Raw genomic sequence first — 15,444 nt, forward strand, 5'->3', positions numbered from 1 at the left:
GCGTAGATATCCACTTAGGACCATCAAAAACGTTTGGGTCCTACACTCTGACTTGAGTTAAGCCTAAATAAACCAAATTCTGCACAAGTAGGATCCACTTCAGTTGCCTTCTGTCTTTCAATGCTTCCATTAAAAATTTCTCAAAGTCCAAACATTTTCCAAGTACCTTGTTATGTTTTACTTATTGATCTAGGCTAAAGCAAAAGGGTGATTTGACATTGAGAGTGATCTTTAGTGTCTATCACATTTGGATCTTTTACCTAGGTTGGATTGGGCATAGGAAGTGAAATACAGCAAAAGAGGCCTTTTATACTTGTACTTGCTTATTAATAATGTTAAGTTGATGAAGAGAGCTAAAATATTCCTGAATGTAACTGCCCTTTTACTGACAGGGGAAAATTCCCGTCAGACCTTCGTTTGAATTTTCCCTTCTCAAAAAACCGACAGTTTTAATTTCCATAGAGCTAACTTCTGATTGAGCAGCCTGAGCATTAACTCTGCATTTCTGAGTTCAGAGTAGAATGTGCATAACTCTGCAGTTCTAGTTCTGAAAAATGGGCAACAGAGTATAGTGAAAAGAGCATCAACTCTAGTGTCAGACTAATTCAATTCCCACTCTGACACCCCCCATTTATATACTGTGAGAGAAGCCTTTTATTCATGTCATGCCTCAGTTTTCTTATATATAAAATGGCAGCAATAATGCCTACTTTAAAGGTTTCTGTGAAAATTATATGAGATAATAATGTATATAAAGTGCCTAATACAGTACTTGCTACTTCTCTTCCTTTTTGTTCATTTCCAGCTTCAAAGCATGCTGGATCACTAGAGGTTGAAACTTTTGCATATTGTTCTAGGCTAAAGCAAAATTTTTTATAATTTCATCTTTTATTTGAAATTTCAACTTTAAACAATTTTAACTTTTGTTTTAGATCTAGAGGATACCTGTGCTATCCTCTAGATATCCTTGTTACATGGGAATATTGCTTGACGCTGAGGTTTAGGGTATGAATCCCATCACCCAGGCAGTGAGCACAGTATCCTATAGGTACTTTTTCAACCCATGCCTCCCTCTTCCACCATGTAGCAGTCTTCAGTGTCTGTTGTTCCCATATTTATGTCCATGTGTGCTAAATGTTTAGCTCTCACTTATAAAAGAACATGAGATAATTGGTTTTCTATTCCTGTTTTTATTTTATTTTATTTTATTTTTTTGAGGCTAGATCTCATTCTGTTGCCCAGGCTGGAGTACAGTGATGCTATCACAGCTGGCCGCAGCCTCGACCTTCCCAGGCTCAGGTGATCCTCCCATCTCAGTCTTCCAAGTAGCTGGGACTACAGGCACGTGCCATCATGCTTGGCTAATTGTTGAATTTTTAGTAGGGATAGGGCTTTGCCATGTTGCCCAGGCTGGTCTCAAACTCCTGGGCTCAAGCGATCTGCCTGCGTCAGCTTTCCAAAGTGCTAAGATTACAGGCATGAGCCTCTAGGCCTGGCCTGCTCCTGTGTTAATTCACTTAGGATTATGGCCTCCAGCTGCATCCATGTTGCTGCAAAGGACATAATTTCATTCTTTTTTATGGTCGCATAGTATGCCATGGTATATATGTACCACATTTTCTTTTTCCAATCTACTATTGGTAGGCACCTGGGTTGATATCATGTCTTTGCTATTTTTAATAGTACAGCAATGAACATACAAATGCATGTATCTTTTTGGTTAAATGCCTAATATACAGAATCTATAGGGAACTTAAATCAATAAGCAAAAAACAACCCCATTAAAAACGGGCAAAGGACATGAACAGACACTTCTCAAAAGAAGACATACAAGTGGACAATAAACATAGGAAAAAATCCTGAGCATCACTAATCAACAGAGAAATGCAACTCAAAATCACTATGAGGTACTATTTCACACCAGTCAGAATGGCTATTATTAAAAAGAGAAAAGAACAACAAATGCTAGCAAGGCTGTGGAGAAAAAGAAATACTTATACACTGTTTGTGGGAATGCAAATTAGTCCAGCCACTGTGGAGAGCAATCTGAAGCTTTTTCAAGTAACTTAAAACAGAGGTTGAACCTTTAATGGCATTGAGGCTTTGCCGGCTCACCAAGAAATAGATATAAAAAATTACTACTACCACTTCTTTGCAAAGACTCTCTCAAAGGCTTTGATCTCAGGGATGACTTTGAGTCCTTGCTATGGTTCTATGTATCGCTGAGAGAGGTGCTGCTTGTTAAGTGGAGAGTGCTGTAGGCAGCTGGTGAGATATGATGTGCCCTTAGTCTCCTTAATTGGCTTATTGGCATGGGAATTGCAGGCTTCAGGTTACTCCCTTTTCCCAAATAGAACTTGGAGGGCATGGAGAGCTCAGAGACACCATTCCATTACTAAAGCCATCTAACAGGCTCATTTGAGTGTTTGCTATCATCATAATTTTAGTTTAATCCAACCTGGGTTATAGTTCATTCCCTTGAAGCTCTGGACTGAGTATCAAATTTGGGCTCAGTTCGTACTCAGGTCAGTGCCAAATGCTCTGCTTCTGCCATATTTAGAGTTACTCTATGAAAAGTTTCATCACCAGCATTCTCTAAGCTACCTGATAAAATCTGATAGCCCACAACCAATTTCCACTGCAGAGGTCCTCTGGAAATAGGAACTTACTTGCTTCTGGTACAGAGAGGGCTGCCTGGGTTTTAAGATTCTGGTATCTGCCCTTCTATGAATGGGAGCACTGAGATAGTCATGAGAGTTTTGGTTTTACAGGCTTTGGGATTTATAAACTAGATCAAGAAGTGGCTGTCCTACCAATATCAGATAGGAAACACCATTCAATGTGGTTGTGTACCAGTATTTGGCAGAAAAGAAAGTAAGATGAATTGTCTATCATCTGGGTTGGGTTTTTCTCCTTTAATTGTTTCAAACTATTTTCTTCCTTGGGGAAAATATGACAGCTGAGCTGCAGTCTTACAGAAGTGACACTGTGCATCCAATCTCAGAGCATTCTACATCTCTTATCTGACTCTACAGCCAGCTTACACATTTCACATAGAAACCAGGCTATCTTGCATCATTCACACAGGAGGTGTGGCAAAGCATTAAACTGAGCTTATGGAATTCATGGTCTGAATAGAAGACAGAACTATTACTACCTGCAAGTAAAAGAAAACATTAGTATGTAGATGATAAAGTCTAAACTCCATATCCTGACACCCAAGATCCTCGGCCATAAATTTGTGTTTGTTCCCTGACGTCCCAAGAGTTTAGAAGAGTGACTGGCACATAGTAAATGTTCAATATGCAGTCATTTAGTTGAGTTGAACCTGACCTTCCACCTTCATCATTTATCTTACTTCCTCTCTCCCTTTACATAATCTAAACTCTGACATACCAGTTTGTTTGTAATTCTCTAAAACTCCAAATCCTTAATCATTGTTATTCCCACTATCTGAAATTCTTTCCCTGTCATTTTGTTGCTTATTGGTTTCAAATTTCTATTTCAAGACCATATTCAAATGTTAGCTCATAAAGTCTTCTCAATCATCTTATCGTTGACTTGCTTCCACTTCGAAGCTCCTCACCACTTTTCCCCACCTTTGCTGGAGTACCTGTCACAGTCAGCCTTCTTTAACAGTTTCCATGTCCTTTCTACCAAATTGTGAGCTCCTTCAGAGCAAGAACCCGTTTTATTTGTCTTGGTCCATTCATATGTAATCTAGTCAAGGCAAAGCAGAAATATTTGGTGACATAAAAATGAAATTAAATGTAGTCTTCTGTGCTGGAAATCCTTAGGCAATAGAATGGATGTAACCTGGACTCTGGCATCAATAATGTATAAAATGGAGATAATAATAATAACTCTTAGGCTTGCCTGTACTAAGTGACGTTATGCATGTACAGTCTTGGCAGAGTGCCTGACAAATAGTAAGAGCTCAATAATGTTGGCCATTAACTCTTTGTGTTAGTTCTTGTGAGCTTATATTCATCTCCCTGTCCAAAGTCAATAATATTATTATCAATAGAACCATTACACTATGCTTTATCATAAATATATAACTATTTTTTTAGCAGAAAGGTATCTTATACCCCTACCCCCATGGTAAAGATAAGGAAACTGAGGCCAAGTGAACCAAAGAAACTTTAAAGATCCCACTGCTGATCAGTAGCAGAGCCACAGGAGTATATGTGCTTTGTTCACTGTAGTAACGAATAATTCCTCAAAATTAACTGTTAAGTGGAGATGCCAGGACTGTAAAATATGCTTTTAAAATGTCTAATTTTGATATTAAGTTTTTATTAGAATAAAAGTGTATGCAATTTAGGCATTTTCTATATATGGTAAACAAACCTATTGTAGTTGGTTTGCTTTTGTTAGACTTGGTGGTCTCTAAGCTGTACTACTAATCCACTCATTAAACATTCAAGTTAAAAGGGACTTTATAGCACTTCTAATTAAATGTGCATGTGCTGTGCCATAAAGATTAATGAAATTGGGGACCAGAATAGTCATGTGACTTGGCCAAAATCAAACATATTTAAGCCACCTTAGTTGTGAGGATGGTTAAAATAGTTAAGGGGTGTTACAGAATTGCCAGCTGTTTTGGCTGGGTTGAACCTAGTATGCTTTTGGGGAGATCTGACCGTTGGATCAGGATGGAGAAGACCTACATTCTAGTACATGTTAGTTTTCAATTTCTCTTGTTTCAATGTCCTTGTCCACAAAATAGACGTAAAAATACATGCTATGTCTACCTTATCAATGGGAATACAATATTAGGTAATGTGTAAAATATAAATTAAAAGTTATTTTATTATTATTGCTAGAGTGAGAATTGAACTTACTCTAAGCTAAACTCACCTTTCTGTGGGAACTTAGTGTTACAGTATGCATTTTAGCAAAGTGAAATAGGTCAGAGATAGAAAGTAAAATGATGGTTAAAATCTCTTTTTAAAGAATTTTTTTGGGGGATGAAAATAGATATGTTGCTTTGGCCCTGTGAGTCGCAAAATGTTCTCCAGTGATTTGTAACTGGCTCAGCGCAGGTTACTTAAGTTTTCTTCTTTAGCTGCCTTGGTTATGTGTAACATTTTATGCTCCTGATTTACTTAAACTTCTGTTGAAATATTATTCTGACAGTATCTGATAGCCAAGAAATTCTGCATCATTCATATGAGTTCCTAATAGTTATTTTTTGTGGACAGGAAGTCATAAATTGCCAAGAATAAATGAACTTGAAAATACAGAGGTGTTTTTTGATCTTTAAGGGACTGACTGATTATATTTCTAAATGGATGATTTAATTTGATTAAAATAACCAGCCGTGTGTTTCTTCATGACTTAGATAACTTGATTATACATCCTAATTAACAGTTAAAAATTTTGATCTGGTTAGCCAAAATATTTTCTGTAACTATGATTTAGAAATGTATTTTACAAAAGATTAAATTTTATTTTTGCCTAGCCTGTTAATCTTGACTCTGAGGTTACTATTTTAAGGGTTTGTAGGGTTGCTTACCCCTAACTCTTCAAGAAGCTTTTTAAACAAAGCCTCTATAAAAGTAACAGTAACTTTATTTCAAGATTATAATATTTAAGAAACTAATGAGAATAGAAGATTGCATGTACATTCATGTTATTGCACATGTGTGCTGTTGCTTACATTCTTGATATAAAAGTCACTGGATCCTATTTTGTGAGAGAGTGAAAATTCAGAAGTTCAGGGTATTTCCAATTAAATAAATGTCTTTGAAAATCCTCTCCATGGACAAATACTGCCTATGCCTCCACAGACTTACCCATTTCCTTTCTATGAACCCTGGGTTCCCCAGGAGTGTTCTTGCCCTCTTGGATCTCTTTCTCTTCTGGACTCCTAAGAGACGTCTGGGACAGGAAAACTGTGTGGCAGTTATTTGTGTTGCTCTCTGATTATTTTTGAATGCTCCTAGTCTCCACTGTACTGTACTTGAAGAGGGGTCCCATTGTGTACTTCGTTATTTCCCAGAATCTAGCACAGAGCTGGGCACATAGTAAGCACTCAATAAACACATAATTAATCAACACTAACTGGGAAATTTCTTAAGGTCTTGGATTCTGTTTCTAATTATCTGCATGGTACTTCATCTAAGGCCATATGCTGATAGGTGCTTATTGACTGATTTGATTGAAGCTATAAACCCTTATAGAATACCCACTCAATTATTTAACTCCTATGGTAATGTGAATCTGAGCCCCCAGTCTTTTTCCTTATTTAAACTCGTCTTGTTCAAAGAATTTTAAATTTGATGTTTCTAATTGAGGTTACCTGGGTTAGCACTTGCACTGGGGAGGATTCTTACATACCGGTCATTAGAGGTGGAATCCTTAAGTTCATTCTTTCTCATTGCACATTGAGGACCTAGGCCCCCCTGTGGTTAAATGGCGTGTCTAAGGTTATTCATTAATTCATCTGATGTTACATTTTGAGTCCCTCTTTTGTTCCAGATGACATACTGAGTTAAGGGTAAAGTCTCTTATTTCATACTTCTCTAGCCGTAGTCCCAATTCCAATCTCAACCTCAATTTAGCTACCATTAAATACTTATCTCTTAGTGTAGTGATACCTTTCCTTCCCTTTCCCACTTTCTAAACATACATTGGAGAAATCGTATGTCCAAAATTTCTGCTGGGTCCTACTTAAGGTGTATGTTTTCATTTTTTTTGTAATTGTTGCACTTTATGGTGGATTTCATAGCTCTTCACTTCCAAAGCTAGGACAATAATATATTTTAAAAATCTTGTTTTGAGGAATTTTTTGAAAAATGTACCCTATTCATGATAAGTGAGGAGCTCTTAAAATATCCCGGAAACAAAATAGGATTTGGGAATCTATGTCTCAGAGGACATGAATTAGTGTGTTTGGCTGAATGTGTGATGATATAATGGCTCTGCCACTGAAAGGCGTATAGAATCAGGCTAGGATATAGATTTGTCACTCAGCAACAGCTGTCATCTTAGATAAGTAGTTCTACTTTTCAGTGCTTGGAGAAGACCAAAAAATAGCTGCTGTTTAGTCCTAGGTATAAAATTATGTGCTTAGACATATAAAACCTAGTTATAAAAGTTTATAGTTGTTTTTTGTTGGGGGGAGCAGAGGAGGAGGGAGAATGAAGTGACTACAGTAGTGATTATGGGTAAACTGAAGTTTTTGGTCAGAAACTTCCCCTTTATTTAGAAGTTTGGTTTGGTTCTTTAACAACCTGAATATCTTCACAAGTGACAGGTGAGGAATTGGGGAGATAGATAGAAATGACATTTTTTCCCCTGTGGACACTTTATTCTCTGTGGGCTTTGACACAGCTGTTAGATATTCTTGCCAGAAATGCTGCCTGGGGTTGCAAGAGAAAAAAGTCAGTGACAAAAGGAAAGAAAAGTAAAGGAACCATGGGATGTATTTTTCACAGGGCTGCAAACCTGCTGCAGGTAAGTGAGGTTGGCAGCAACATGATTTGGCATTCTGTCCCGTTCTTTTTCCATCTTACTAGTGCCAAGGACTGATGCTCAAGAAGCTCTGACCCTTGACACCATTGAAAAGTCACTTGTCAGAGTACAGCACTTGGTTCCAGCCTTTACTCATGTATATATTTAAATCCAAGGAAAGCAATCAGAATTCTAGATTTAAGGGTGGGTTAAAGAAATGGATTCTTAGGCTTGACTTGCAGCATCATTTGACCTAAGAAAATTATACTAGATAATCTGAATTTGAAAAATTTTAGGACATACAATTCTTGGCATTAAGCTCCTAAAGGTAAATATTTTAAATTCTAGAAAATCTTCCCTGGTAAATCTGGCTCTAGCCTTCTCCATTAGTCAACTTCCCCTGCCCCCCAGCCCCACTTGTCTTCAGGAGTACAGAAGACACAGGAAAGGACCATCTGGCCCAGCATGCCAACTTTTTATTTGGTTGCTCTCAATCCCACCTTCCTGTTTGGATCACCCCTCCCCTCTGCCCATACTTCAGAAACCAATCAAGGTGTCTCCTGAACTCATTTATTCCCTTTGTTTCAACTGCCTTTTGGGGTAACTTTTTCCATATGCTTACATCCTTGACTCACAACAGAGGTTTTTTTCCCATCCAAAATGGCCTGATTAGACTCTTAGGAAAAACCATTTACTCAAATATATGACAAAGTACTTCTAAAGATCCCAAGCAGCTTTTCATTACTTTTGATGGCCATAGCTTATGTAAGTAGAGGAAAAATTTCTGTGTTTAAAATAGCTGACAGGCAGCGACGCTGAGTGGTATGGAATTGAAGAACATATTGTTAGCACTGAATCTTTACTCGCACAAATGAAGTAGTCTAATCTAGGTTTGGACCTATAATTTATAATTATTTTAGTTTAATTTGGCATTTATTTTGTTGACCCAGTTTGGCCTCATTCCCTTCAACATGGTGACATTAGTACTATTTATATTGCCTGTTGTGGACCAATTTTCTTCAGCTGTTGCTAAAACTTACTAAAATGCCAGATGTCATGTTGGAAACACGAAACCTGAAAGAAGGTCATAAATCACAAAAACAAACCATAAAAAATAATAAAATACCCTGAGTGCTGTGCTCTGGAGCTTCCTAGCTTTAAGTCTCCTTTTGTTTACCCCTCTCCCCACTTCACTGCGTTTCCCACCCCCATCTTTTAGGGCCAGGGGTGAGGGGAGCTCAGCAGTTTCTCACCTAAGGCTTGATTGTTTATTTTGCAGATTCTGAGCAGAGCACTGGTTCAGATTCTGAGGTACTCACTGAGCGGACTTCCTGCTCCTTCAGCACTCACACTGACCTGGCCTCTGGCGCTGCAGGCCCTGTGCCTGCTGCCATGTCTTCCATGGAGGAGATTCAGGTGGAGCTGCAATGTGCTGACCTCTGGAAGCGGTTCCATGATATTGGAACTGAAATGATCATCACCAAAGCAGGCAGGTAAGGACAAATTCCTTTGAGTGGCCAGATTCAAAGAATTTGCAGAAGTAGGAGCCATTACATTCTTCCATTCTTATTTATTTGTGATGGCATCAATAAAACCAAAGCAGCTTGCGCTCACTTTTCTGCATTTGGACATCTTGGTAAAGTGGTTCTGTTGTGTTTGCTGTGATTGTATTATGTTCCTCCAAGGGCCATTCAAATGTAAGTCATGTAAATCACAAACATTTTCCACCTACAAATGTATTTCAGCTAATACTGAAAGTCCATGGTATCTTAACAGCCAAAATATAAACAATTATGCTACTTTTGTGTTTTCAAAGCCAGTGTACATAATCTTACATGTCATGGGGAACAAAAATCCCATCTTACTGATTATGAGCTGTTTTCATGAACATAGCCATTTAAAGTAAAATAATATTTTGATTGGGTCCAGTTTATCTACAAGTATATAAGGAAACCTCCCAATACAATAAGATATTTCCAAAGCAAGTGTTTACTTCACCATTAAATACTTTCAAGAACTTTGCTTCCCAAATAACAACTTGCATCTTCTAAAGTATTTAAAGAAACAATGCTTTTGTAATAATTTTTAAAAAAAGAATTGGCTTGATGCATATTCTGAGCCCTGTTGATGGTCCATTGTGTTTTATCATTGACTTGAAATTATCACACAACTTTATTGGTGACCTATGGAATTTCTTGCAAAACTGTTTTTCTAGGATTACAAAGTTTTAAAAACACAGCTTCTCTTGATATAGACACTTTTAGTTAAGTGTGTTTACTCCTTTATTGGTGTGTTTCAGCTTTCCATAGTTAAGTGTCTATTTTGTGCTGGACACTCAACACACACCTTTGAAACTTACAGGAATCCTATGAGGTTGGACATAATCATCCCATATATGGATTAGGATGCAGAGGATGAAAGACATTAATTAGCTTGTCTGAGGCACATGGGTACTAAGAGGCAGTTCCAGAATTCTGCATAAACCTGTGTGGCTCTAAAACAGTGGTCTCAACTCTGAACTGTTAAGAAATGGTTGTAGTTCTTGCCCCTTGGATTCAAAACGAAACTGTTTAGATAAACTTAAATTTGGGCCAGGCATGGTGGCTCACGCCTGTGATGCCAGCACTTTGGGAGGCCAAGGCGGGTGGATCACCTAAGGTCAGGAGTTCGAGACCAGCCTGGCCAACATGGCAAAACCCCGTCTCTTTTAAAATTACAGAAATTACCTGGACGTGGTGATGGGTGCCTGTAATCCTAGCCACTTGGGAGGCTGAGGCAGGAGAATTGCTTGAAGCCAGGAGGCAGAGGTTGCAGTGAGCCGAGATCATGCCATTGCACTCCAGCCTGGGTGACAGAGCAAGACTCTGTCTCAAAAATAAAAAAATAAATAAATTTTGGACTAAGCTTTTCAGCATATAGGAATAGTTCATTGAAATTAAGCAAAACAATTATGCTACTTTTGTGTTTTCAAAGCCAGTGTATATAATCTTACATGTCATGGGGAACAAAAATCCCATCTTACTGATTATGAGCTGTTTTCATGAACATAGCCATTTAGAGTAAAATAATATTTTGATTGGGTCCAGTTTATCTACAAGTATATAAGGAAACCTCCCAATACAATAAGATATGACAAAAACATGAAGTTAAAATAAAGCTGAAATTTTGTTTATCTTCTTTCTCTTCTGGAACTCTCTTCCTTCTCTCAGTAGTGAATAAAACCATTAAAGGCTTCCTAGGGGGAGCAGCTGGGCTGGATAATTGTGTTCAATACCATCTCTTTTTTGTTGCTTGGGTCTCAGTGTACTTCTGTTCCACATTTTGGGGTGTAAAGTCTTGGAAGAAACAAAGTCACTCAAGGAAAATTTTTTTAAGGTTTTGGTAGAAGAGTTGGTTTGGAGAGAGGAGAAATATTACATTTTTTTTTCGTCTGTAAGATTTTCCAGTTTTCTTTTTGGGTTTTTACTTTATTACTCTTGGGTCTGTGCATTCCAGTCATGTTTGTTCCTGACATCACTCCTTTATTCCCTGTCCTTCAGTGAATTGAGTTAATTTGAGCATCTCTTTGACAACCCTCTTGTGACTCATTTTGTAATTTCTTCTGCAGTATTTTCATTTCCGTATCTCTGATTTCACAAATTCACCTTAATATCTGGATACTCTACATATTCCCCAAGACAGACACATAGTTTTTTCTTTAGTAATAATTGAAATCATGTGTTTAAGTTTAGAAACTACATCAATGCATTCAGTTGTCTCAACTGTTGTTACTACATCTAATTCTTTTTTTTTTTTTTTTTTTTTTTTTTGAGACGGAGTCTCACTGTGTCACCCAGGCTGGAGTGCAGTGGCGCGATCTCGGCTCACTGCAAGCTCCGCCTCCCGGGTTCACGCCATTCTCCCGCCTCAGCCTCCAAGTAGCTGGGACTACAGGCGCCCGCCACCACGCCCGGCTAGTTTTTTGTATTTGTAGTAGAGACGGGGTTTCACCATGTTAGCCAGGATGGTCTCGATCTCCTGACCTCGTGATCCACCCGCCTCGGCCTCCCAAAGTGCTGGGATTACAGGCTTGAGCCACCGCACCCGGCCCTACTACATCTAATTCTTTTCAGGTAATTCTGAAACAACTCAGAATCATACAAATAAGGCTTTCTCTTCTGTGAATTTTCTTCATTCCTTCTCATTCTCCTGGTTGATTTCTTGCTTCTCACTCATTTTTCTTCCTGTACAGTATTGTCAGTATTATTTTCCATTTTAATTCCAAACTCCATCTTCATAGTTATGTTAGTTATATATGGCTTTCTCTCCTTTTTCTCACTTAGATGATCTTCGTCAACATCTACCTCCTCCCACACCCCGAACTGTGATCCTATTGATTCAGAGCTACTGAAGTCTATAGAGCCCTTAGTCTTTGAGTGTACCAACCCAACCTGCATAATCAGCACCATGGACAGAGGTGCTTGCAAGGATTAATGGGTTTAGAAGACAAAAGAACTGTCCTAAATTTAGCCATAAAATTAAAACTAAACACATCTCTTTTTATAAAACATGAAAGATTAACTTTCCTTTAGAATGTTGTGACTTCACTTGATATTCTATGCTAAAATGTGACAAAAAGAAAAAAAAGACTTGCAAAGATTTTAAGAAGAGAATTCAAAGGTAGTCACAGAATTTTAAAGCGGGGGGGGGGCACCATGGAGATTATCTAGTCGATTTCCTTTGTTTTATAGGTGATGGGGTTAAATGACTTATCCAAAGTCACATAGTTCATTCATTTTAGAAGCTGGATACTGGAAAGAGATGGGTAGCTTCTCCATTGAAGGTCATATAACTGTTCCAGACAAAACAGATACTGAATTTAAAAATCTAACATCTTTCTTTGTAAAGTTATAAAGAAAAGAAGTCTCTCTTTTTCATGTAATACAGCCTCTCTAGGTGACGGGGGGAAACCATATTTTCTTATCTCAGGTAATAAGTGAGAGGACTTTTGCCCTATCTCTGGCAAGATGCCCTCCAAACATTTACATATAGAGGGAAGCTATAAATCTGTGTTATTAAGAAGGGAATTACTTATCTGTATTTAAATGTATAGATTAAGGTTGCCAAATTTTTGGAATTAATTAATGCAAATTAAAGTGCCTAACCTATAGTGAATGTTAGATTTAGTCAATATGAGTATCCCATCATCAAATTTCATTAGCCCACCATAAGACAAAAGTATGAGGCTTTTAAATAAAAATTGTGAGGGTAGGGGGAGAAATGATCTTTTTAAAATGATATACCCATAGAAGCTTCTGAAGAGTAATAAGGTGAGAAAGATGAAATAGTTACATATTAATTTTGTAACCATATAACAATTAGCCACCATCTCTATTACAGGACTGTGATCCTTCTTGTGCTTTCCCTCAGATATGATTATGATGTCACTGACCTACTGCCAGGGGATATTAGCCTTTTGGGTTGCTTTTCCTGGATGAGTAGTGAGTGTGTAACTAGCACAGAGAGCCTCTCCTGTGACCAACCAGTACCTATTTGCAAGATGGCTGTCTGAGGTCAGGGTATGGTCTATGGCCATGAAATGGAGCAAAGCCAATTAGGCCATATGTGGATCAAGCCTGTGACCTTGACCTCATTAGCACTGTGCTCTGCCCAGCTTGACTAACTAGCCCCAGATGGTTAAGCTTAATGCAACATTTTGCATACAAGTAGCCTCGAGCACATTCAGGTCAATCCAAATTTTTGAACTGAGGACTTTTTATGTCCGGCTTGATACAAAAGAGCTTGAGCTTGATGTTTTTCTTCTTTCTTATGGTTAAAGAAGAATGGTGAACTTTATTCTAGACTTATTGAAACTCAATACCTCTTTTGGGCTGCTCTGTCTCCTCCTCTCTTCAATTATGAGAGAAGTTGTAAAGTGCTATATCCTGACCTCACTTGCTTTGGCAAGTTTAACAAGCCATTGTGGTAGAAACAAGGTATTGCCCAGAGGCCACGAGAATTCATTTGGTATTTGCTTCCAATTCCACAGGGTCCTTCTTCTGACACACACGTTGACAGCCTGAGAACTTGCAGAAAATTTTCTACAGTTTTACACATTAAAAAATCTTGGTGGCTCTTTGTTTGGAGACTGGTCACACCTTCCTTTTTTCTTTTTTACTTGAGAGACTATTTTTAGAGTGGTCATTTTCAAATAAACTCAGTTGAAAATATTTTATGGTAACTTGCAATAAACTGAAAAGCTCTTTGGATTATAAGAAGAGTGTAAGTTGCTGTACTAACCTTTAAAAAGATTATAGCTGTACCTGATGCAAATGATGAGTTGATGGGTGCTGACGAGTTGATGGGTGTAGCACACCAACATGGCACAAGTATACATATGTAACAAACCTGCACGTTGTGCACATGTACCCTAGAACTTAAAGTATATATAAAAAAGAAAAGATTATAGCTAATAGGAAATGTATGTCTGGCTACACACATCCACACACATGCCTATGTATACATGTATATCACAACAAAGATTAACTAAAAATACAAAGCAGGGTTGAACCCTTGGAGAGTATGAATCATCAAATAGGTCAGTTTAAGTTAAGAAGAGATACTAGTTCAGTAGTATAAGTCTCCAGTATATTTTGTAGTGATAATTTCCAAAGTGAAAAAAATTGGCCAACTTTGAGAATTAGAGGACATTAGAATTTGATGTGCTTAGAGTATCTAATAAGAATACATTGTTTAGGCCGGGCACATTGGCTCACACCTGTAATCTCAGCACTTTGGGAGGCCGAGGCAGGCAGATCACGAGGTCAGCAGTTTGAGACCAGCCTGACCAATATGGTGAAACCCCGTCTCTACTAAACATACACATACACACACACAAATTAGCTGAGCATGGTGGCTCATGCCTGTAGTCCCAGCTACTCGGGAAGCTAAGGCAGAAGAATCCCTTGAACCCGGGAGGTGGAGGTTGCAGTGAGCCAAGATTGTGCCACTGCACTCCAGCCTGGGTGACAGAGCGAGACTCCATATCAAAAAACAGCAACAACAACAACAACAACAAAAACAAAAAACATTGTTTTAGCTTTTACCCCTGCTACTTCTCCCATTCTGATTTCTGAGCTTTCTGTTTTATTCATCTATATAGGAGGATGTTTCCTGCCATGAGAGTGAAAATCACTGGCCTAGATCCACATCAGCAGTACTACATAGCAATGGATATTGTGCCTGTGGACAATAAGAGATACAGGTAACAATAACTGGGATGTGGAAATGTGGGTATCACCAGCATTCCAAGACAATTCTTCAAACTCCTTAGAGGAAATATTTTAACAATGCATACTGTACAGGGAACAAGGAATGGAGACTATGTCAATGGCCTGTGGCAGAGCACCAGGTGGAAAAAGTGTTAACTTTGACCTGGGATTCCCTGCTATGTCTCTGGATAGAATGGGACTGTATAGTGTCTCCCAAGGTAGCAAAAATCAAGTGGATCTTAAGTCTAAATTTAATTTAATTAATATTGGAAGTGATTAACATATTGAATAATTTGGTTTGTGAAATGCTAAATAAATTGGGGTGATTTATTTTGGAAAGAGGAAGGAGAGGTGGAACAATAAAGCATATTAAAATGTATATTTGATGGATTACCCCATAGATGATGGAGAGGAAGAACAGGAGAACTGGGTAAAATTTCAGGAAGAATATCTACTTAGGGAGAATTATTATTCATTGATATGGGTTGTGAGTGAGATTGTTAAGTAATTTTCCCTCAAACTGATTAAAAGCCAATGTAATCTCCATGTCTCTTGGATGGCTTATACATAGTTCTTGCCAGAAAAAAAAGTTGTGGCTTATTTGTTCTCTTGAGGTCTCACTCAAATCAGTAAATCATTACTCATTTTTGAAATATCTAAAGTCTAAGAACTTGGCCCTAAACCAATGAATAGGGAGGCAAGTGTTGATGAAAAAGGCCAGGACTAGTATGGC

General features: G+C 38.1%; 1 protein-coding gene across 2 annotated transcripts in view; it reads left to right on the forward strand.

Moving 5' to 3' along the window:
* Positions 1-15,444, forward strand: part of LOC105479089 (T-box transcription factor 15) — a 108,510-nt gene that overhangs the window by 46,897 nt on the left and 46,169 nt on the right. For both annotated transcript variants that reach the window (XM_011736891.3, XM_011736893.3), the window contains exons 2-3: positions 8,741-8,954; positions 14,603-14,704. In XM_011736891.3, the coding sequence (XP_011735193.2) occupies positions 8,741-8,954; positions 14,603-14,704 (316 nt within the window). The remainder of the gene's footprint in view (positions 1-8,740; positions 8,955-14,602; positions 14,705-15,444) is intronic.

This window comes from Macaca nemestrina, chromosome 1 (assembly GCF_043159975.1).
Source record: "Macaca nemestrina isolate mMacNem1 chromosome 1, mMacNem.hap1, whole genome shotgun sequence".
NCBI classification, from domain to species: Eukaryota; Metazoa; Chordata; class Mammalia; order Primates; family Cercopithecidae; genus Macaca; species Macaca nemestrina.